Source organism: Somniosus microcephalus, chromosome 5 (genome assembly GCF_052327205.1).
Source record: "Somniosus microcephalus isolate GS21.2 chromosome 5, FLI_Smic_1.0, whole genome shotgun sequence".
Lineage (NCBI taxonomy): Eukaryota > Metazoa > Chordata > Chondrichthyes > Squaliformes > Somniosidae > Somniosus > Somniosus microcephalus.
Window position 1 is genome coordinate 321,740,660 of NC_140991.1, and position 22,128 is coordinate 321,762,787.

Here is a 22,128-nt window from a genome sequence, read left to right on the forward strand (position 1 = left end):
GAAGAATGAATGTGGGGGAGAGGAGGGGATGAACTGGGAACAGGGGGAAATTCAGGGCCATACTCCTCCTCCTCAAAGAAGTCTGGGACATACAAACGTTTGAAAGGGAGGGCAAGGAAAGTCCAGCGGGCCCATCAATGCTCACCCTATCTGTTAGATGGTGCTCCGCCCTTCCCAACTGCAAGTAATGCCAGCTCCTGGGGAAGGTATGTTGGAAATTCCTGCCTGGCTCTCCCAACAAGCTCCAGGAGACAATTGTTACCCATCGTGTATTACTGAACAAACCCCCCCAGACCCCCCCCACCCCACCCCAAACACACTTCTGATAGACCATTCCACATCAGCAGACAATGCAAACAAGTGCTTTGAGTTTCACTCACTGGGAGGAGTCAATGACATTCAATGCACTTCTTCAGCCCAAGTGGAATCGTTGAGCTGAGGGAAGATGATTTGCCAAGGCGATTCCCTCAGCCAACTGATATTAAAACCCCAAGGAACATACGTTAATTGGAAATTGAAACACTGATGATATCGCAGAGAGAAAATTTGTGGACAAACAAGTAAAATTTTGCAACGGGAAGAATTTAGGGGCGATTTTATGAAATCGCACTTCTGGTGGGAGGCCTTGTTCTCCGGAAGCGCACATCAGGAATTTGGGTGTGTGCTTCCAATAATCTTCCAACCATAGGATTGAATTGTATGAAATCGCAGTCCTGGTCGGAGTGTCATTCTCCAGGAGTGCAATTTTGTAAAAGTGGCCACTATTAGAAATCTTGAAAAGCAAAAACGGAATAAACCACAAGATGGCCAGTGGTATCTCAATGTCTGTTTTTCCATCCTTTACTCAAAGGAACTGCCACTCCTGACATCCCATAATGATGCAGCTGAGATCAGGTACGCCACTGAGCCAGGAACACGGATTCTTGGTGAAATAAATAAACGTATCTTACCGTCATATCCAAACACGCTTAGGGGCCTGATGACCTTTACCCCTGGTGTGTCCATGGGAACAAGAATCATACTGTGTTGCTTGTGCCTAAAAAACATATACAGAACATAATAAATGTACAAAAATAGTGTCATTTAGATACTTTTAACAATTAACATGTATACATAACAAATCCCACTAACAAATCTAACGAAAATGTTTATCTTCCTCGTAGCCTGGAACCTGTCAAGTGAAATCAGACAATGATTCCAATCATCAGATCCTTGCCTGCTTTTCTAAAGGGCTGCAGGAACAGAGAGACCTGGGAGTCAGTGTTCCCGAGCGGTCTGGAGGTCCTGCGCAAGACACTCACCGTCTTTTCAATACAATAAAGTGCGCATGCACGAAAATTTGAATGGGCCGCGCAGCCCATTAAAGGACCGTTCACCCCAAAAAAATTAGAGGGAACATTGCTGGGGGTGTATGTACACAAATCTTTGACAGTAACAGGACAAGTTGAGAAGGCTGTTAAAAAAGTATACGGGATCCTTGGCTTTATTAATAGAGCACAGAGGCAAGGACATTATGCCAAACTCTTGATGAAACACTGGTTAGGCCCCAGCTGGAGTATTGTGTCCAAATCTGGGCACCGCACTTTAGGAAGGATGTCATATCAATGATTTGGACTTGAATATAGGAAGTATGATTAAGAAGTTTGCAGATGATACAAAAATTGGCCGTGTGGTTGATACTGAAGAAAGAAGCTGTAGACTGCAGGAAGATATCAATAAATTGGTCAGGTGGGCAGAACAGTGGCAAATGGAATTCAATCCGGAGAAGTGTGAGGTAATGCATTTGGGGAGGGCTAACAAGGAAAGGGAATACACATTAAACGGTAGGACACTGAGTAGTGTAGAGGAACAAAGGGACCTTGAAGTGCATGTCCACAGATCCCTGAAGGTAGCAGGCCAGGTAGATAAGGTGGTTAAGGAGGCATACGGAATGTTTGCCTTTATTAGCTGTGGCATAGAATACAAGAGCAGGGGGTTATGCTTCAACTGTATAAAACACTAGTTAGACCTCAGCTAGAGTACTGCGTGCAGTTCTGGTCACCACATTACAGGAAAGATGTGATTGCACTAGAGAGGGTACAGAGGAGATTTACAAGGTTGTTGCCGGGAGTAGAGAATCTTCGCTATGAGGAAAGACTGGATAGGCTGGGTCTGTTTTCCTTGGAACAGAGGAGGCTGAGGGGAGACCTTATTGAGGTGTATAAAATTATGAGGGGCATAGATAAAGTGGATAGAAAGGACCTATTTCCCTTAGCAGAGGGGTCAAAAATCAGGGGGTACAGATTTAAAGTAATTGGTGGAAGGTTTAGAGGAGATTTGAGGGGAAATGTCTTCACCCAGAGGGTTGTGGGGTCTGGAACTCACTGCCTGAAAGGGTGGTAGAGGCAGGAACCCTAACCACATTTAAAAAGTACTTGGATGTGCACTTGGGATGCTGTAACCTGCAGGGCTACGGACCAAGAGCTGGGAAGTGGGATTAGGCTGGATAGCTCTTTGTTGGCTGGTGCGGACACGATGGGCCGAAATGGCCTCCTTCCGTGCTGTAACTTTCTATGATTCTATTTAGTGTGTTAAAACTTAATTGGACCAAATGTCGACATACTTGTTTCTTACCTTGGAAGATGTTTCTTTTCAGTCTTGCCCATCACAATCGCTATTTTACAATTTGGGTTCCCGGCTCCTGTAAAAAGAAGAGAAATAAGCAAAGGAAAAATCCAGATTTTTTTTATTCATTCACAGGATGTGAGCGTCGCTGGCAAGGCCAGCATTTATTGCCCATCCCTAATCGCCCCTGAGAAGTTGATGCTGAGCCACCTTCTTAATCCGCTGCAGTCAAGGTTTTTTCATAGCAGTTTGTTACAAATGAGTGACCTGCTCGGCCATTTCAGGAACAGTTAAGAGTTAACCACATTGCTGTGGGTCTGGAGTCACATATAGACCAGACCGGGTAAGGACGGCAGATTTCCTTCCCTAAAGGACATTAGTAAACCAGATGGGTTCTTACAACAATCCGGTAGTTTCATGGTCACCATTACTGACACTAGCTTTTTATTCCAGATTTAATTAATTAACTGAATTTAAATTCCCAGCTGCCGTGGTGGGATTTGAACTCGAGTCTCCGGATCATTAATCCAGGCCCGGATTACTAGTCCAGTAATGTAACCACTGTGCTACCGTTACCTCATTTGATGCCCAGGTATGGCAAAATCTGGGGTATAAGCCGCAAGCGCCATTACATCCTCCGACCAGCTATATAACATATAACACACACACACACACAGACTAAAGACACACACACTCACACAATCAACAACTTGCATTTACATAGCGCCTTTAATGTAGTAAAACGTCCCACGGTGCGTCACAGGAGCGATTATCAAACAAATTTTGACACCGAGGAGATATTAGGGCATGTGATCAAAAGCTTGGTCAAAGAAGTGGGTTTTAAGGAGCGTCTTAAAGGGGGTGAGGCAGAGAGGCGGAGAGGTTTAGGGAGGGAATTCCAGAGCTTAGGGCCCAGGCAGCTGATGGCACGGCCACCAATGGTGGAGCGATTATAATGGGGGATGCGCAAGAGGCCAGAATTGGAGGAGCGCAGAGATCTCAGAGGGTTCTATGGCTGGAGGAGATTACAGAGATTGGGAGGGACATGTAATCTGAAAATGATGCCCTTTAACCTGTACATGTAAATTATAGAGCTTTACTGATGATCTGGTGTTAGTACATTACTCAGTTTCTCTCTTCACAGATGCTGCCTGACCTGCTGAGTTTCTCCAGCATTTTCTGTTTTTAACTCAGTTTAGAGGGACTGGCTAATAGGTTCATATCCTTTGCCATATTAGAGGAACCTTATGGTCAGAAAATTGTGTACCAGATATTTATATCCCTGCCAGATGTAAAGGAACTTGCTGTTCTCTCAGTTGCAGCTCACAGTTCACACTATGACAATAAAGTCTATGGTGCATCTACCTAAGCCTGGCAGAATAATAATCCCTTTATACCACAGGTGCTGGTTTGGCACTGAAACTTCTCTTGGAGCGGAGTGAAGCAGCAGCACCATCTTATATTTCCATTTTACATCGTTCCCATGTGTACGTAAACAATTTCAGTGCCTCTAATCAACATAGGAACAGGAGGAGGCCATTCAGCCCCTCAAGCCTGTCCCGCCATTCAATGAGATCATGGCTGATCTGTGACCTAACTCCATATACCTGCCTTTGGCCCATATCCCTGAATACCTTTGGTTAACAGAAAGCTATCAATCTCAGATTTAAAATTAACAATTCACCCCCAGCATCAATTGCTATTTGCAGAAGAGAGTTCCAAACTTCTACCACCCTCTGTGTGTAGAAGTGTTTCCTAATTTCACTCCTGAAAGGTCTGGCTCTAATTTTTAGACTCCCCAACCAGCGGAAATAGTTTCTCTCTATCTACCCTATCTGATCCCTTTAATGTCTTGCAAAGTTCGATCAAATCACCCCTTAACCTTCTAAATTCTAGGGAATACAACCCTAGCTTGTGTAATCTCCCCATGTAATTTCACCCTTGGAGGCCGGGTATCATTCTGTATCACTCAATGTACAAACAATACAGGGTAGCAACATTTCAAAGATTCAGACCTCACAGGGCCTGCATTTTAACCAAGTGCTGAGTGTACCGAGCCCCTCGGACCTACAACATACTGGGGGTGGGCCAGGGGTGAAGCTCAGGGTGAACTGGCCAAATTCTAGCTCCTTTTGCAACCGTACTGCAGCTACCAGTTTGACACCCAAACAGTGAAACCTTTAACATTCAAAAAGCCCTTTGTTAACGTCACACAGTGTAAAAAGTTCAGCTGGCCGGGAATTATTTAAAGTTCACATTGCCCCAGAGAAGTCCAAGTGCTGCCATGCCGAAGTGATGTGACACCACTCCTCGGGCAGTCTCGCACGGTTTCTGTTAAACCAGATCGCACTGCGATTGCTACGGTTATGCTGCGCAGTCTCTACGTGCCTTTCTGTTTAGCGGGAAAAGGATCGGTAGAACCAGTTTCTGTGCAGCCTGTAAATCTGACAGGTGATTGGCCTTGCTGTGCCCTGCAGTTACCATTCATTGCATCAAATAGAAGATTTGTAAATTTTTAAGCCAATAGTGTTGTTTATCAGAGCATGAGAGATACAAAAGCACGATATGAAATTGAATCGAATCATTTCAAGGAGAATACTCAGGACAAGGTTGGCTTTAGAAGGGAGAACCTGCTTTCAAATGGTCAATCTAGTACTACCATCAGTGTCATTTCAAAACAGCATACGTACATACAAAGAATTACACAGCATGGACAGCACAGGGACAGGCCAGTCAGTGGGCGGCACCCTCGCCTCTGAGTCAGAAGGTTGTGGGTTCAAGTCCCACTCCAGAGACTTGAGCACAAAAATCCAGGCTGACACTCCCAGTGCAGTGCTGAGGGAGCGCCGCACTGTCAGGTGGGTTCTTTCTGATGAGATGTTAAACCAAGGCCTTGTCTGCCTCCCCAGGTGGATGTAAAAGATCCCATGGCACTATTTCGAAGAAGAGCAGGCGAGTTCTCCCTGGTGTCCTGGCCAATATTTATCCCTCAATCAACATCACTGAAACAGATTATCTGGTCATTATCACATTGGTGTTTCTGGGAGCTTGCTGTGCACAAATTGGCTGCTGCATTTCCTACATAAGAATTAGGAGCAGGAGTCGGCCATTCACCCCTCGAGCCTGCTCTGTCATTCAATAAGATCATGGCTGATCTTCATACCTCACCTGCACTATCCCCATATCCCTTAATATCCAAAAATCTATCGATCTCTGTCTTGAAGATAGGAGCAGGAGTCGGCCATTCGGCCCCTCAAGCCTGCTCCGCCATTCAATGTGATCATGGCTGATCATCCAAATTCAGTACCCTGTTCCTGCCTTCTCTCCATATCCCTTTAGCCTTAAGAAATATATCCAACTCCTTCTTGAATATATTTAATGAATTGGCCTCTACTGCCTTCTTTGGTAGAGAATTCCACAGGTTCACCACTCTCTGGGTGAAAAAATTCCTCCTCATCTCTGTCCTAAATGGCTTACCCCTTATCCTTAGACTGTGACCCCTGGTTCTGGACTCCCCAACCATCGGGAACATCCTGCCAGCGTCTAGTCCTGTTAGAATTTTATAAGTTTCAATGAGATCCCCTCTCATTCTTCCAAACTCCAGCGAGTACGAGCCCAATCGACCCAATCTCTCCTCATATGTCATTCCTGCCATCCCAGGTATCAGCCTGGTGAATCTTCGCTCCACTCCTTCCATGGCAAGAACATCCTTCCTCAGATAAGGCGACCAAAACTGCACACAATACTCAAGATGTGGTCTCACCAAGGCCTTCTTAACCGCCTGCTGCACCTGCATGCTTACCTTCAGCGACTGGTGCACAAGGACGCCCAGGTCTCGTTGCACTTCCCCTTCTCCCAATCTATTGCCATTCAGATATACTCAACGACTGAGCCTCCACAGCCCTCTGGGGCAGAGAATTCCAAAGATTCACCACCCTCTGAGTGAAGAAATTCCTTCTCATCTCAGTCCTGAATGGCCGACTCCTTATCCTGAGACTGTGACTCCTCAGCTAGGGCTAACTGGTCTGTAGTTCCCCATTTTCTCTCTCCCTCCTTTCTTAAATAGTGGGGTTACATTTGCTACCTTCCAATCCGCGGGAACCATTCTAGAATCTATGGAATTTTGGAAGATGACAACCAATGCATCCACTACCTCTTTCAAGACCTTAGGATGTAGGCCATCAGGTCCAGGGGATTTATCAGCTTTCAGTCCCATTAATTTCTCCAGTCTTATTTTTTTTACTAATACTAATTTCTTTCAGTTCCTCATTCTCGCTAGACCCTTGGTTCTCCACTATTTCCAGGAGGTTTTTTGCATCTTCTTCCATGAAGACAGACACGTAGGGCTGGATTTTGATACTGGAGGTGTGTAGGAGGCAGGACTAAAACTTTTGGGGTTGTAGTCCCACCTCCATCGAGTTGTGGCCAACCCACGCGATTTTCACTTGATTGACCTTGTTGAGCCCGCCCAGCTCTTTGAAGCTGTCAAACACTGACAATCTGTACACTAAGTCAATTCCTTCCTCTCAGACTGATTTAGAGATCTCTCCAGAACAGAAAGCTGAATGCTGCAACTTTTGACAGCTCACGGCCATTCTGCTTTCTGTGCCGCTGAGATGAGGGACTCCTGAGACCTGAAGGAAGGAAGGCTGTAAAGGTAAGTAAAGGTAATTAAACTTCTTTAAACACTTTACACACACCAAACACACTTACCTCTGCACTCATGCACCCATCACTCACCTGAACACTGGACATCTTGAACCCTCCAAGCCCTTCAGCCTGACGGTCCGCCTCGCTAACTTGGCGTGGTTTGGCGCCGTCGGGAATCCCATACTTTAGGAATAAAAATAGGGATTAGGCTAAAAAACTGCCTGTTAACTACCTGTTAACAGGCAGTTAATTGGCACTAATCCCCTTCCCGCCTCGGGGGCGGCTCCCAGTGCGGGTCAGGTACCCGCCTCCATTGAAACTGGCATGGAGGCGGGTTGGGGTGGGATGGGTTCGTGCCCCCCGAATTCGCGATTTTAACCCCCCACACGCCTCCAATCCCGCCTCCACGGCCCAATGAAAATCCTGCCCAAAGTATTTGTTTAATTTCTCTGCCATTTATCAAATCAAATCAAATCAAATCAACTTTTATTGTCATTGTTAGTGCACAAGTGCAGTACAACGAAATGTAGGCTTGCGGCTCCTGAGAGTGTACATTTAGATTAAGACATTATTTATTCCCCATTATAATTTCTCCTGTCTCTGCCTGTAAGGGACCCACGTTTACTTCGCTAATCTTTTTCTTTTTACATATCTATAGAAGCTTTTACAGTCTGTTTTTATGTTTCTCACTAGTTTACTCTCATATTCTACTTTCCCTTTCTTTATCAATGTCTTGGTCCTCCTTTGCTGAATTCTAAAATCCTCCCAATCCTAAGGCTTACTGCTCTTTTTGGCAACATTATAAGCCTCTTCCTTTGATCCAATACTATCTTTAACTTCTCTTGTTAGCCACGGTTGGACCACTTTTCCTGTGGGGTTTTTGTGCCTTAAAGGAATGTATATTTGTTGTAAATTATTGCTTGTCTACCGTCATACCTTTTAATGTAATTTCCAAATCTACCTTAGCCAACTCGACCCTCATATCTACATAGTTTGCTTTGTTTAGGTTTAAGAATCTAGTTTTGGATTTAACTAAATTCTATTATATTATGGTTGGTCACTTTTCCCTAAAGGCCCCTTTACTACAAGGTTATTAATTAACCCTTTCTCATTACACAATACTAGATCTAAAATAGTCTGTTCCCTTGTTGGTTCTTCAACATACTGATCTAGAAAACTATCTTGTATACATTCCATGAATTCGTCCTCTACACTGTTACTGCAAGTTTGGTTTGCTCAGTCTATATGTAGATTAAAGTCCCCATGATTACTATATTACCCTTGTTACAGGCGCCTCTAATTTCCTGATTTGTACTCTGCCCTACATTACAACCACTGTTTGGGGGCCTGTAACAGCTCCCACCAATGTTTACTGCCTGTTGCTGTTTCCCACATTACAACAGTGACTACACTTCAAAAAATACTTCATTGGCTGTAAAGCACTTTGCGATGTCCTGAGGTCGTGAAAGGCGCTAAAGAAATGTAAGTCTTTCTTTCTTTCTTGAAGTCTCCGAGGGCAAATTCCTATTTGTTCAATGTACTGGCACTGTGGAAATCTCATCTGTGAAATGCATCCGCCCCCAGGTTGAATAATGTAGCTTGTAATGTTCAACTGACATCGTGAAGGTTTCACTCGATTATCTCTGGAGATTATGGAGAAATGTTACTATTTTCTCTCCCTGGCAGTTTTACCTGTGATTGTTCACCTCCCTCAGGGTGTTGATTAAATTGAATGGAATGCTCGACAGTGTAGGCTGTGAGCACTCTGTTGAGAGGAGCGTATGCGTGAGTTGCTGAATACGCTCTGTTGAGTTTAATGACTCAACTAGTCGTTCCTCACTCCATGATTTCTTCGGCACTGAAAACAGTGCTGCAGCAAAGAATTGGGTTGGCAATCCGTGGGACTCAAATCAAGACACAGAATGACAATAAAATACAGCAAAGAGGCAGGATATCAATTTCTGGGCCCAAATCTTCTGAAATTAAACAGCTTCTACAAATAACAACAGAAAATGCTGGAAAAACTCAGCAGGCCAGGCAACATCCGTGGAGAGAAAATAGAGTCAATGTTTCGGGTCAAACGCTTTGTCAAGACATTTATTTCGGATTTCCAACATCTGCAGTATTTTGCTATCGTACTAAGCTTCTACAAATAACTTGGCTGACACAGGAAGCAACTTTGCAATCTGAGGTCTAGAAATCCATCTCGGGCAGTGGCACTGAACGGGCGGTATTGGATCAGCCGCCCATTAGATACAGCGCCTGATATTCAGCAATGGCGCCGCGTATAACGTGCGGCCGATCCGATAGAGCCCGCTTTGCCCCACTGCCCGAGACGGATTTCTAGGCCAAAATCTTTACAATCAAAAGCAAATATAGTTGAACAGGCAATAGAATACTTCCCCCCACCCCCACCCCACCGGGAAATAAAGTGTAAAAATAATAGTAATAAAAACTCTAACTGTGATAGACCTCACTGAGGCTACTTTCATCAATAAAAACAGAAAATGCTGGAAACACTCAGCAGGCCAGGCAGCATCTGTGGAGAGAGAAACAGAGTCACCGTTTCAGGTCGATGACCTTTCGTCAGAACTGGCAAAAGTTGGAGATGGAACAGGTTTTAGGCAAGTGTAAGGGGCAGGGAAAGGGGGGAGGGAAGGAAAGAACAAAAGGGACGGTCTGTGATAGGATGGAAGGCAGGAGAGATTAAGAGACATTAAGATAGATTAAGAGATGGTGCAAGGCAAAAGGAGATGGTAATGGGACAAGTTAAGAAACAAAAGATGGCTCTCGATGAAGTGTAAATGGTAATGGCAATTATTTTTTTTCTCTCTCCCACATGGCAGCTGTCTTTCATTCTACCATTGCCATTTAAACATTAACTCTGTTTCTCTCTCCACAGATGCTGCCTGACCTGCTGAGTATTTCCAGCATTTTGTTTTTATTTCAGATTTCCAACATCCGCGGTATTTTGCTTTTGTATTAGAGGCTACTTTCACATTGGGTTGGTGATGTAGCAGCACGGCCAGATTCTGGTCAGTGTTCTTCTGCACAGCCAAGGACAACAATGCCAACTTAATTGGGTTTATTGGCCCAGTAATTCGGGTCCCAACGTGTGAGTACGCACGGGGTACCCACGCGTGGACCCGATGGAAGTGCCGGTTTCTTGCATGCACAACGCATGCGTGGGAAAACGGCACTTCCGGTCCCCTGAAAGCAGGGGTTAAGAGGTGAAACGCGTGCGACGTATGAGGCAGCGCGTGCGACGTATGAGGCAGCGCGTGCGACGTATGAGGCAGCGCGTGCGCGTTGAACTTCCTTTTTTTGACAGGTTTGCCCGTGTGTGAAGGCCTCTACTTTTTACACATTAAAAAACCAGACGTAAGGACTTCATTTTAAAAGGTAAGTGGTCAATTAATTAAAATTAGAACATTTTTTCCACAGGTTTATTATTTTTAAATACTTTACAGTAAGTGTATTTTTAGCTCCGATTTTTTATTTAAAAAATTTTTTCAAAAATTTAAATTATTGTTTAAAATGGTTATTTAATGTTATTTATAGTTGATTTAAATAGTGTGATTTTTTTTTTTAATTTATTTTAAGGTTATGTACTGTTTTGGGCGCCCGGAGTTTTCATGAGTTTGACAGGTCTTATGTCAAACTCATGAATGGACTTTTCCCTCCTGCGATTGGTTGCCCAGTGCTCACGTGATCCCAGCCGACGCATCGCACTAAGTACGCCGCTGGGACACGCAAGCACAGCGCGCCGGGAGCTGGACCGGGCCACAGACAGGAAATCCACGCAGGCCCAGGCCTCAACTGTCAGCGCGCTAGGTTAGTGTAGGTCAGGGGGCTTGTACCCGCGGGAAACCCCCGACACGAATTTCTGGGCCAATAAGGCCAATGACCATGAACTCCTGAAGTAAAAATCTGTCACTCCTACGGTGCTAAACCAGTATAAAGAAAGGCTTAGCTTGAGTTTGCTGGCATGCTAGGGCCCACTTGCCTTAGCGAAGCCAGCGAGTTTACCTTTGGGTTGCCAGTGAAAGGCCCCGCACCCCCTGTTAAACCCAATATAAAAATAGCCAAGTGAATGAAAGGAAGCTGTCGCACTGAGCTTTCGCCTGTTTCCCCTGCTTGTTGTGAATAGCGCCACACTGTCCACTTGAAGACTTTAATGGGATACGATACAATCTCACGCTCCACGTGTTTGTGACAGAGAATGGGTGGGCATCGTGATCTGAGTCTTTCCTGCCATGGACACACCAACATCTGGATAAACGCCTTATCTAGATTTAGTTGCTTGGAAAATAAATAAACGTAATTAAATCAATCTGAACTAACTGGGAAGCACGATCAAAGTCAACCAAAAAAAAAACCACAGGCACAAATTCCAGGAATATTATTTCCTTTATTTCCCAAACTTCCAAAATGGTAAATTTAAACAGAAATACACTGCACAGCACACAGAGAACGGTTGTTTGGCTGCCAACTTTCAGAATGAATAAACTGCTTGGCCAATGGGCGGAAAAGGAAAATGAAAGCAAAAGTCCAAAACGGATTAACTCTTCACTCCCCTCATCGCTATTCCGAGAAAATGGCGGCCACATCTGTCACTTGCACTTTAAAGCGATATGTTCTACGTAGATATAGGCACATGGCCTCGCCCCTCCCTATCTCTGTAATCTCCTCCAGCACCGCCCCCCCCTCCCCCCCCCGCCGAGATATCTGCGCTCCTCTAATTCTGCCCTCTTGAGCATCCCTGATTATAATCGCTTCACCGTTGGCGGCCGTGCCTTCAGCTGCCTGGGCCCTAAGCTCTGGAATTCCCTCCCTAAACCTCTCCACCTCGCTACCTCTCCCTCCTCCTTTAAGACGCTCCTTAAATACTTCATCTATCCTAATATCTCCTTTATGTGGCTCGGAGTCAAATTTTGTCTGATTTACGCTCCTGTGAAGCACCTTGGGACGTTTTACTATGTTAAAGGCGTTGTCTAAATGCACACTGTTGTTGTTGTAGGTGCCCTACTACAGCTAATTATGACCCAAGACTCCTGTTAGCAGTCATACGGTGAACGCACCGTGGGAGAAGTCTTTCAATCTGATTAAAGTGTAAGAAACAAATTAAGGAGTACAGACAAGCACTAATTATGATTCGGTGACTCACCCCTGTTTTTCCATCTGCCAGACATAAACAACTGGTGGCAATGTCGGAAAATCGTGTTTATGGTCTTTGATTGCAGCTTATGTCAGAAAGGTTTCCAGGGAAAAACCGGTGACTGACAGCTGAATGTACAACAGGAAGACCCAGACCCAGCGTTCGGTGCACAATTGTGCTTCACTGGTGCCAAGAAAGCTACAATTTCTGAGGCAGTCGTTGCTGAAATCGGACTGCATCACAATCCAGACATCTGAAGGATGGTGAAATAGTTCATCATACTTCGCAAACTTTACAAGATAAGGTGGCCTTCATTTAAACTGAAGGTCAAGCAATGTTAACCTTACAATAAATATTTATATTTTACACGGGATACAGTGGGATCACGGCCAATTGTGATGATCGTGAATCACACTGTGAATCGTGATTTGGCGCCTGTGTCACGGTTATTCGCAGAGCGATTATCTGTAGCTATTATTTATATCTGAGGGCGAAATGATGATAGAGAGTGTTTTAATGAAGTTGAACCGCACCCGAGGATTTTATTACAGTATTGAATATCTTCCCCTTTGTTTGTTTTAGGTTTTCCAACTGGGGCTCTTGTCAAGGAGGTTTCACAAGCTTTACACTAGAATGGGGTTATCAAGGGGTCAATTGAGAAACACCTCCCAAACCCGCGACCTCCTCCACCCAGAAGGACAAGGGCAGCAGGCGCATGGGAACACCACCACCTCCAAGTTCCCCTCCAAGTCACACACCATCCCAACTTGGAAATATATCGCCGATCCTTCATCGTCGCTGGGTCAAAATCCTGGAACTCCCTCCCTAACAGCACTGTGGGAGCACCTTCACCACACGGACTGCAGTGGTTCAAGAAGGCGGCTCACCACCTCCTTCTCAAGGGCAACAAGGGATGGGCAATAAATGCTGGACTTGCCAGCGACGCCCAGATCCCAGGAACAAATTAAAAAAATTACGCCACTCTGTTCAGAAAATTGTAACGCTCCCACAATGTCTCTAAAATTAGAATACGTTAAAAAAAAATCTTACCTCTACATGCGCTTCCTGTCAACCTCTTTCCTGTGTCAGCTGTGGCTCAGTGGACAGCACTCTCACCTCTTGAGTCAGAAGGTTGTGGGTTCATAGTCCCACTCCAGAGACTTGAGCACAAAAATCTAGGCTGACGCTCTAGTGCAGTGCTGAGGGAGTGCTGCACTGTCGGAGGTGCCGTCTTTCAGCTGAGGCGTTAAACCGAGGCCCCGTCTGCTCTCTAAGGTGGATATAAAAGATCCCATGGCACTATTTCGAAGAAGAGCAGGGGAGTTATCCCAGGTGTCCTGGCACAATATTTATCCCTCAATCAACATCACTAAAAGCAGATTATCTGGTCATTATCACATTGCTGTTTGTGGGAGCTTGCTGTGTGCAAATTGGCTGCCGTGAATCCCACATTACAACAGTGACTACACTTCAAAAAAAGTATTTTATTGGCTGTAAAGCACTTTGGGACATCCGGTGGTCGTGAAAGGCGCTATATAAAGCAAGTCTCTCCATTTTTTAAATTCCTCTGTCCAGATTTGTTTTGAATGGAAGATGTCTATGTAAACTCGTGCTGTCTGTGACCCAGCTGGACAAGTTTATTTGACATTATGTTTTCATTATTGGGAAATAAATATATTTACAAGGAGACCCACCCAGTTGTTGTGTGTTGAAAGACCTGTCCAACTGGTCTTTATACAACACAACATGTTGAGACAGTTTTCCGCGAACACCGAAGGAGGTATTTTTCCAATCTGAGAGGGGTGATTCCCTCTGGTCATTACATGTGAACGGCATTGTAAACATAGCAGTAGTTTGACCGAAGCTGTAAAAGGATTTGAAAAAGAAGATGCTCATGATTTTTCTAAATAGCAATCAGAGGAAATCTTCCCCCTATGTTTACGATGTCGCGAGTGCACTCTGACCCAAGGAACCTCCTTACCCCCTCCTTCCCCCCCCCCCCCCCACCACCACCCGCAGGGTCAACTGTACAGAGTCCTCAGAACTAACAATCTAACTACTCTTGTGTCTAACAATGAGATAGAGTTAATTTCCTTTGTCTTTGGGATTTACGCTATGGTTCAAATCAGTATTCTACCTCATAATCTCTTGCTCTGCTAGTTCTGTAATATGCCAGATTTTATACCTCCTTCTAAGATCTAACATATTCAACGTGCTGTCCATCCTCGCTCAACTCCCAAATACTTAAAACATAGAAACATAGAAGATAGGAGCAGGAGTAGGCCATTCGGCCCCTCGAGCCTGCTCCGCCATTCAATACTTGTCCAAATCCCATTGAAATTTTCTGGCAGAAGCCAAGCTTTTGAGCCAGTCTTTGCAAGTCTCGATTGCCCCCATTTTGTTTGGAGGAAGGGGGAACAACACAATGAATCCTTTAGGCCTCCAGCAAGACTGGCCAGTGCTGTTAAACTGTTTGGGGGATGGGGGGAGTAAAGTGTCTGTTATGAGGCTGAGCAGGCAGGTTTTGAGAGCCGCATGAGATTTCCACACCAGCTATCTGTGTGAGGTCCCTCAGCACTTCCTTCCGGAGCCTGGGATGATTTATTACTGCCCAAAGTCACAAAAGATGCAATTGTATTTGGTGCTTCTGCAATTCAGATCACAGGAGAGCAACATCTGTGTGCTGACTACCCACATTTACATTGCTAAAACAGGCTCCCTTAATCTGAAGGAAGAATCGCCAAACCATTAAGGTGCAGTCACATGTATAAGCAAATCCACGTTTTACCTGGTGCTACATTATTGCTGACTTCTGTCATATGCATATCTGTTCAGCAATATTCAGGTAGCCCACCCTCACAATCTATAAAGAAGATAATTCCACAGAGCCCTGGCTCAGTGGGCAGCACTCTCGCCTCCGAGTCAGAAGGTTGTGCGTTCAAGTCCCACTCCAGAGACTTGAGCACAAAATCCAGGCTGACACTCCAGTGCAGTACTGAGGGAGTGCTGCACTGTCGGAGGGGCAGTACTGAGGGAGCGCCGCACTGTCAGAGGGGCAGTACTGAGGGAGCGCTGCACTGTCGGAGGGGCAGTACTGAGGGAGTGCCGCACTGTCGGAGGGGCAGTACCGAGGGAGTGCTGCACTGTCGGAGGGGCAGTACTGAGGGAGCGCCGCACTGTCAGAGGGGCAGTACTGAGGGAGCGCTGCACTGTCGGAGGGGCAGTACTGAGGGAGTGCCGCACTGTCGGAGGGGCAGTACTGAGGGAGCGCTGCACTGTCAGAGGGGCAGAGCTGAGGGAGCGCCGCACTGTCGGAGGGGCAGTGCTGAGGGAGCGCTGCACTGTCGAAGGAGCAGTGCTGAGGGAGCGCTGCACTGTCAGAGGGGCAGAGCTGAGGGAGCGCCGCACTGTCGGAGGGGCAGTGCTGAGGGAGCGCTGCACTGTCGGAGGGGCAGTACTGAGGGAGCGCTGCACTGTCAGAGGGGCAGAGCTGAGGGAGCGCCGCACTGTCGGAGGGGCAGTGCTGAGGGAGCGCTGCATTGTCGAAGGAGCAGTGCTGAGGGAGCGCTGCACTGTCGAAGGGGCAGTACTGAGGGAGCGCCGCACTGTCAGAAGGTCAGTACTGAGGGAGCGCCGCACTGTCGGAGGGGCAGTGCTGAGGGAGCGCTGCACTGTCGGAGGGGCAGCATTGAGGGAGCGCCGAACTGTCGGAGGGGCAGTACTGAGGGAGTGCTGCACTCTCGGAGGGGCAGTACTGAGGGAGCGCTGCATTGTCGGAGGGGCAGCACTGAGGGAGCGCAGCACTGTGGGAGGGACAGTGCTGAGGGAGCGCCGCACTGTTGGAGGTACCGTCTTTGGAATGAGACGTTAAACCAAGGCCCCATCTGTCCTCTCAGGTGGACGTAAAAGATCCCATGGCACTATTTCGAAGAAGAGCAAGGGGAGTTTGTCCTGGGGCCAATATTTATCCCTCAATCAACATCACTAACACGGATTATCTGGTCATTATCACATTGCTGTTTGTGGGAGCTTGCTGCCACGTTTCCTACATTACAACAGTGACTACACTTCAAAAAGTACTTCATTGGCTGTAAAGCACTTTGGGATGTCCAGAGGTTGTGAAAGGCGCTATAGAAATGCAAGTCTTTCTTTCTTTTAGAGGTGATTGCAGTTTTCTATTAATTATCATATATAACCGCAAGAATTCATAAATACTTGCAGCTTAGCAGTAGCTGGACAAGTAGAGAATTCCAGGGCAGACTTGAAAACACATTACAGGGGACCTTCTTGAGGATATTAGGTTACAGCAACTACCATCTGCACCAACACTTAGCTCAGTCATTAACAACAACAATTTGCATTTATGTTGCAGCTTTCATGCAGTAAAACACCTCAAGGCATTTCACTGAATCGTAATTAGACAAAAACTGATGTGGAGCCAATGAACGAGGCATCAGGACAGGTGACCAACAGGCTTTAAGGCGTGAGTTACAGGAGGAGTTAGGCAGAGGGGTTTAGGGAGGGAATCCCAGAGCTGAGGGCCTCGATGGCTGAAGGCACGGCTGCCAATGGTGGAGCGAAGGAAGGGGGGATGTGTAAGAGGCTTGAGTTGGAGGAAAGCAGATTTCTCATAGGGTTGTAGGGCTGGAGGAGTTAACAAGAGATAGAGAGAAGGGAGGCCATGGAGGGATTTGAACGTGAGTATGAGAATTTTATGTGTCGAGGAGTTGCTGGACTAGGAGCCAAGGTAACGCAGCGAGCACAGGGGTGATGGGTGGATTGTGAATGAGTGCGAGTTAAGATACGGGCAACAGGTTTTGAATGAGCTCAAGCTTATGGAGAGTGGAAGATGAAGGTAAGCTTTCTGATGTCAGGTGTCAACGAGCTAATCACTGGCGAAGGTTTTTTGGGGGGAAAACTCGGTATTGCTTTCACGACAAGAGCCTCATGGTGCAAATCCAGGCACTCCAAAATGGTGACCATTATAGCATCACCTAGATCGAGGCTTTCAAAAACACTGCGATAAAATGTTAGGGCACATTTCATGTTCTCGAGCATACCGATACCCCACGTGAAGTATTTGTCTGACAAGGTTTTTTTCAGCAAGGCAATAAAGCTCCTCCTAAAGTGGTATTCTGTAATTTGATTTCAGTTTTGAAATGAAGATGTATTCTTGCTGGTCCGGAGGGCATTTAAAAATAATGTTTTCTTGGAGTTGCTGTGGCCTCCTCCAACCTTTCCTTCCTGCTTTCCTAATCAGCAGTGACAGGTGAGAAGTGAGTCTATCAGCCGCTGTCCTGTGGGCAGCCCATGAAATGGGCTCAGGCTGCAGCCACGCAGCTGTAATCTACACAGCTCGCCCACTCTGGAATAGCAGCCATAGCGGAGGAATGATCCTCCTTATATAAAACAAAATTACATCCGATATTTAATCGTGGGTCTTTTAATGCGCTGTAATAACTCTATCACTGACAACACCAATAAAACCGCGCAGCTCTTTAAAAATGGGGCATTTAAAGGGCACCCTCTTTAAAAAGGGAAGAGGAGGTGAGAAAACTGTTTTTCATTTATTTGCTAAATACAGAACTCACTGCCTGAAAGGGTGGGAGAGGCAGAGACCCTCAGCGCATTTAAAAAGTACTTGGATATACACTTGAAGTGCCGTAACCTACAGGGCTACGGACCAAGAGCTGGAAAGTGGGATTAGGCTGGAGAGCTCTTTCTCGGCCGGCGCAGACATGATGGGCCGAATGGCCTCCTTCTGTGCTGAAAATTATTCTATGAAATAAAGTATGTCAAAAATATCACTTGTGCCAGAGATCAAAATAGTTTGTTTCGTTCCTTTCGCTATCCTCTCCTGAAAATAAAGTTTAGCAAATACTTTTTCATGCAGACAATACTCCGTTAAAAGATAGATGCTATTTTAATATCTCATATTACAGTATTCCAGTTTTGCAGCCTGATATATTAGTTTCCAGTCAATCTTTCCTATCATTCTTTTTTAAACTTAATTTATTGCATTCTTTATTGCATTCTTGACACCAGCCAGAGGCAAAGTCTCGCAGCTCCCAATACTGGAGTAATCTTTAGCTAGACGCTAAGATATTTAAAGAGCAATTGTGTTATCTGAGAGAGTATCCCTGAGAATTTTAGGACCCAACAGGATTGAAACCAGGTTCACCAAGTCCAACAACAAGCAGCTAAATCGTGGGAACAAGGGCTGTGGTCAAGACGACAACAGGCTCCTTTTATCATCAAATCCAACCTTAACTGGGGAAACAAAGGATCAAAAGGGATTGCGAGAGATGGGTTATTTTGTTTGAAATACCTACCAAACATGTTGCAGACACAGCTGGTGCAAACACTTTATCTACTGGGCTGCCGGATCATTTCTGGGCGTTCTAAAGACATTTTCTGGACCGCCCTATGGAATGACAGGTTTCCTCTGCAGTTTATGATAAGGCACAGCAGCAGAGCAGAACTGCAGGACTCAAGTCTCAATCCTGCCTGTTGCACAGTCTGAAGAACGGCAGGCTGACTCTTTTTAGGAAAAAGCTCCATACTTGGAAAAAAGCAAAAGAAAAACCTGCCTGGTAAGTCCCTTCACTTATTATTATTTCTGCTTCAAAGGACATCAGGAGAAGACAAAACTACTTACAATTAAAAAGTTAGTGTGTGACTTAGGGCTATTCGCCTAAATTGAATTTCCACTGTCATTGCAATCCTTCTGTTCTCTGCTTCTTATAAACCTCAGCTTTCAACACTCCAAACACTCCAAAAAGTACTTCATTGGCTGCAAAGCGCTTTGAGATGTCCGGTGGTCGTGAAAGGCGCTATATAAATGCAAGTCTTTCTTTTATGTTAAAAAAGGCACCAAAAAAATATCTTTCCTGCAAAATCGTGAGTAACTTTGCTTAGGTTAAAAAATAGATAATTAACCGACAACCCCCCCCGAGATCTCTGCGCTCCTCCAGCCCCACAACCACCCCCCCCGAGATCTCTGCGTTCCTCAAATCTGCCCTCTTGAACATTCCCGATTCCCATCGCTCCACCATTGGTGGCTGTGCCTTCAGCTGCCTGGGCCCCAAGCTCTCGAATTCCCTCCCTAAACCTCTCCGCCTCTCGACCTCTCTCTCCTCCTTTAAGACACTCCTTAAAACCTACCTGTCCTAATATCTCCTTATGTGGCTCGGTGTCAAATTTTGTTTGATAATCGCTCCTGTGCAGCACCTTGGGACTTTTACTACATTAAAGGCGCTATATAAATACGAGTTGCTGTTCTTGTTGTTGCTTAAAATAATACAAGACATAAGCATACGGAATATCTGATATACATGTCGTGGGTGATTGTTATAATTCGGGTCTCTCGTAAATACTTCCTCTTGTCCAGTGGTGTTAATTTTATCCAAATTCCCTTCAGTTTCGCAGTGGACTTACACTGTCAAATCTTTACTTATAGCGAAATCTAGGGGATGTTGACATACAAACTGGAGCTCGTGTCTTTCGCACGGGCCTCGTACGCGTTTCTCCAATCTATCAGTCGATGGATTGTTTACATTTAGTGAACACGGTCGTAACAAAATATTCAGCTGTTTTATTTCTCAGTCAGCAAATAAAAATAAATTACAGACTCAGGTAATAAAATTTGTCTTTGTGTATTAATACGAAATAATGAACGCGCCACGCTTCCCCACACCAGCAAGTCGTCTTGATTGATTTAAACAAAATAACTTCTAACTACTGTCCGGCATCCTTTACCTTCTGAATCTGTGAGAACGCCTGGCCCGACAGCTTTACTTTTAAACACCCGGCTATCAGTGTGGGTTTCTGTCCCGATTTTAACTCCCCACGCTCACAGAGCGCCGAGCCGATGCCCCACAACCCCAGCGGAACTCCGGGACCAGTGACTACCCGGCACAATGGGTGTGAGATGTTTATCGATTACTGAGACAAGCTGATAAAATTAATTATTGTTTTCGGTCTTTGGGGAAACCACCTTAATGCCCAGCTCATTAGCATTTTAACCACCTTTTGCCTCAGTGAGTGTTTTTTAAATTTGTGTAAATACGCATTGCTTTAAAACTCCAACATTTAAATATAACTCGTCTGTGGAAATATGCTCAAAAAAATCTTGAAAAGTGACAGTAATATCCTGACTGACGCACGTGAAATACACTGGGTTAGCTCAGGTTGTCAGATCTTATCCAATGTGTCCCAATATTTTTGTTCACATTTTACTTCAAGGTACCAAACATCACAAACAAACTGAAAATGTTTAAACACCAGATATAGTGCTTAGAATGTGATGCCTTTTATAGCACAGAGGACATAGAATCATAGAAATTTACAGCACAGAAGGAGGCCATTCGGCCCATCGTGTCTGTGCCGGCCGACAAAGAGCTCTCCAGCCTAATCCCACTTTCCAGCTCTTGCTCCGTAGCCCTGCGGGTTACAGCACTTCAAGTACATATCCAAGTACTTTTCAAATGTGATGAGGGTTTCTGCCTCTACCACCCTTTCAGGCAGTGAGTTCCAGACCCCCACCACCCTCTGGGTGAAAAAAGTTCTCCTCAACTCCCCTCTAATCCTTCTCCCAATTACTTTAAATCTCTGCCCCCTGGTTATTGACCTCTGCTAAGGGAAATAGGTCCTTCCTATCCACTCTATCCGGGCCCCTCATAATTTTATACACCTCAATTAAATCTCCCCTCAGCCTCCTCTGTTCCAAAGAAAACAACCCCAGCCGATCCAATCTTTCCTCATAGCTAAAATTCCCCAGCCCAGGCAACATCCTGGTAAATCTCCTCTGCACCCTCTCTAGTGCAATCACATCTTCCCCGTAATGTGGTGACCAGAACTGCACGCAGTACTCTAACTGCGGCCTAACTAGTGTTTTATACAGTTCAAACATAACCCCCCTACTCTTATATTCTATGCCTCGGCTAATAAAGGCAAGGATGTGGTGCATTATCACCAGAAGATATATTCTCACTGGTGTAAATTGCAAGACTGTGGTATGAAAAATATATCACTTCAGAACATAGATAACAGCAAACAAATTGTACGGTGTATCTCCAATTCACACTAACAACACTACCGTGCAGTTATAGAGCGCCTTTAACATAGCAACAGCAATATCTTACACTTGTTCAGCAGTTTTAACGTAGAAAAACATCCACAGGTGCTTTACAGAAAAACCACAGGCCCTCAATATAAGATAGTCACTAATAAATCCAATGGGGAATTCAGGAGGAACTTCTTTACCCAGAGAGTGGTGAGAATGTGGAACTCGCCACCACAGGGAGTGGTTGAGGCGAATAGTATAGATGCAATTAAGGGGAGGCTGGACAAGCATCTGAGGGAGAAGGGAATAGAGGGTTACGCTGATAGCGAGATGAGGAAAGACGGGAGGAGGCTCGAGTGGAGCATAAACACCGGCACGGACTGGTTGGGCCGAATGGCCTGTTTCTGTGCCGTATATCCGATGTAACCGTGGTTGATTTTGTTTCCCCCACCCTGGTTCATACAAAGACCAATTGTAGCCCCCCACCCCCAACCCCCTTGCCGCCCCTCCCCCATTCCACTGCCACCCTGGATGAGATCGGGTAACTCCGGACGGATCCCATGTGAGACAATCCTAGTCTGTGTGGCACAGTCCCACACCGTGCAGTGCATTTTACCCACTGAGTCATCAGGAGGCTCTGGGCTGGTGTCTA

General features: G+C 45.6%; 2 protein-coding genes across 2 annotated transcripts in view; one reads left to right on the forward strand and one right to left on the reverse strand.

The window, feature by feature from the left end:
* Positions 1 to 22,128, reverse strand: part of acad11 (acyl-CoA dehydrogenase family, member 11) — a 168,708-nt gene that overhangs the window by 57,255 nt on the left and 89,325 nt on the right. Inside the window, exons 14-15 of the mRNA XM_085989325.1 lie at positions 2,614 to 2,680; positions 951 to 1,036 (exon numbers count right to left, since the gene is read on the reverse strand). Of these exons, the coding sequence (XP_085845451.1) occupies positions 951 to 1,036; positions 2,614 to 2,680 (153 nt within the window). The remainder of the gene's footprint in view (positions 1 to 950; positions 1,037 to 2,613; positions 2,681 to 22,128) is intronic.
* The window catches only part of LOC147117919 (atypical chemokine receptor 4-like), a 30,013-nt gene continuing 26,697 nt past the window's right edge, over positions 18,813 to 22,128 (forward strand). Inside the window, exon 1 of the mRNA XM_085989327.1 lies at positions 18,813 to 19,005. The gene's annotated coding sequence lies outside the window, so the exon portion shown is untranslated. The remainder of the gene's footprint in view (positions 19,006 to 22,128) is intronic.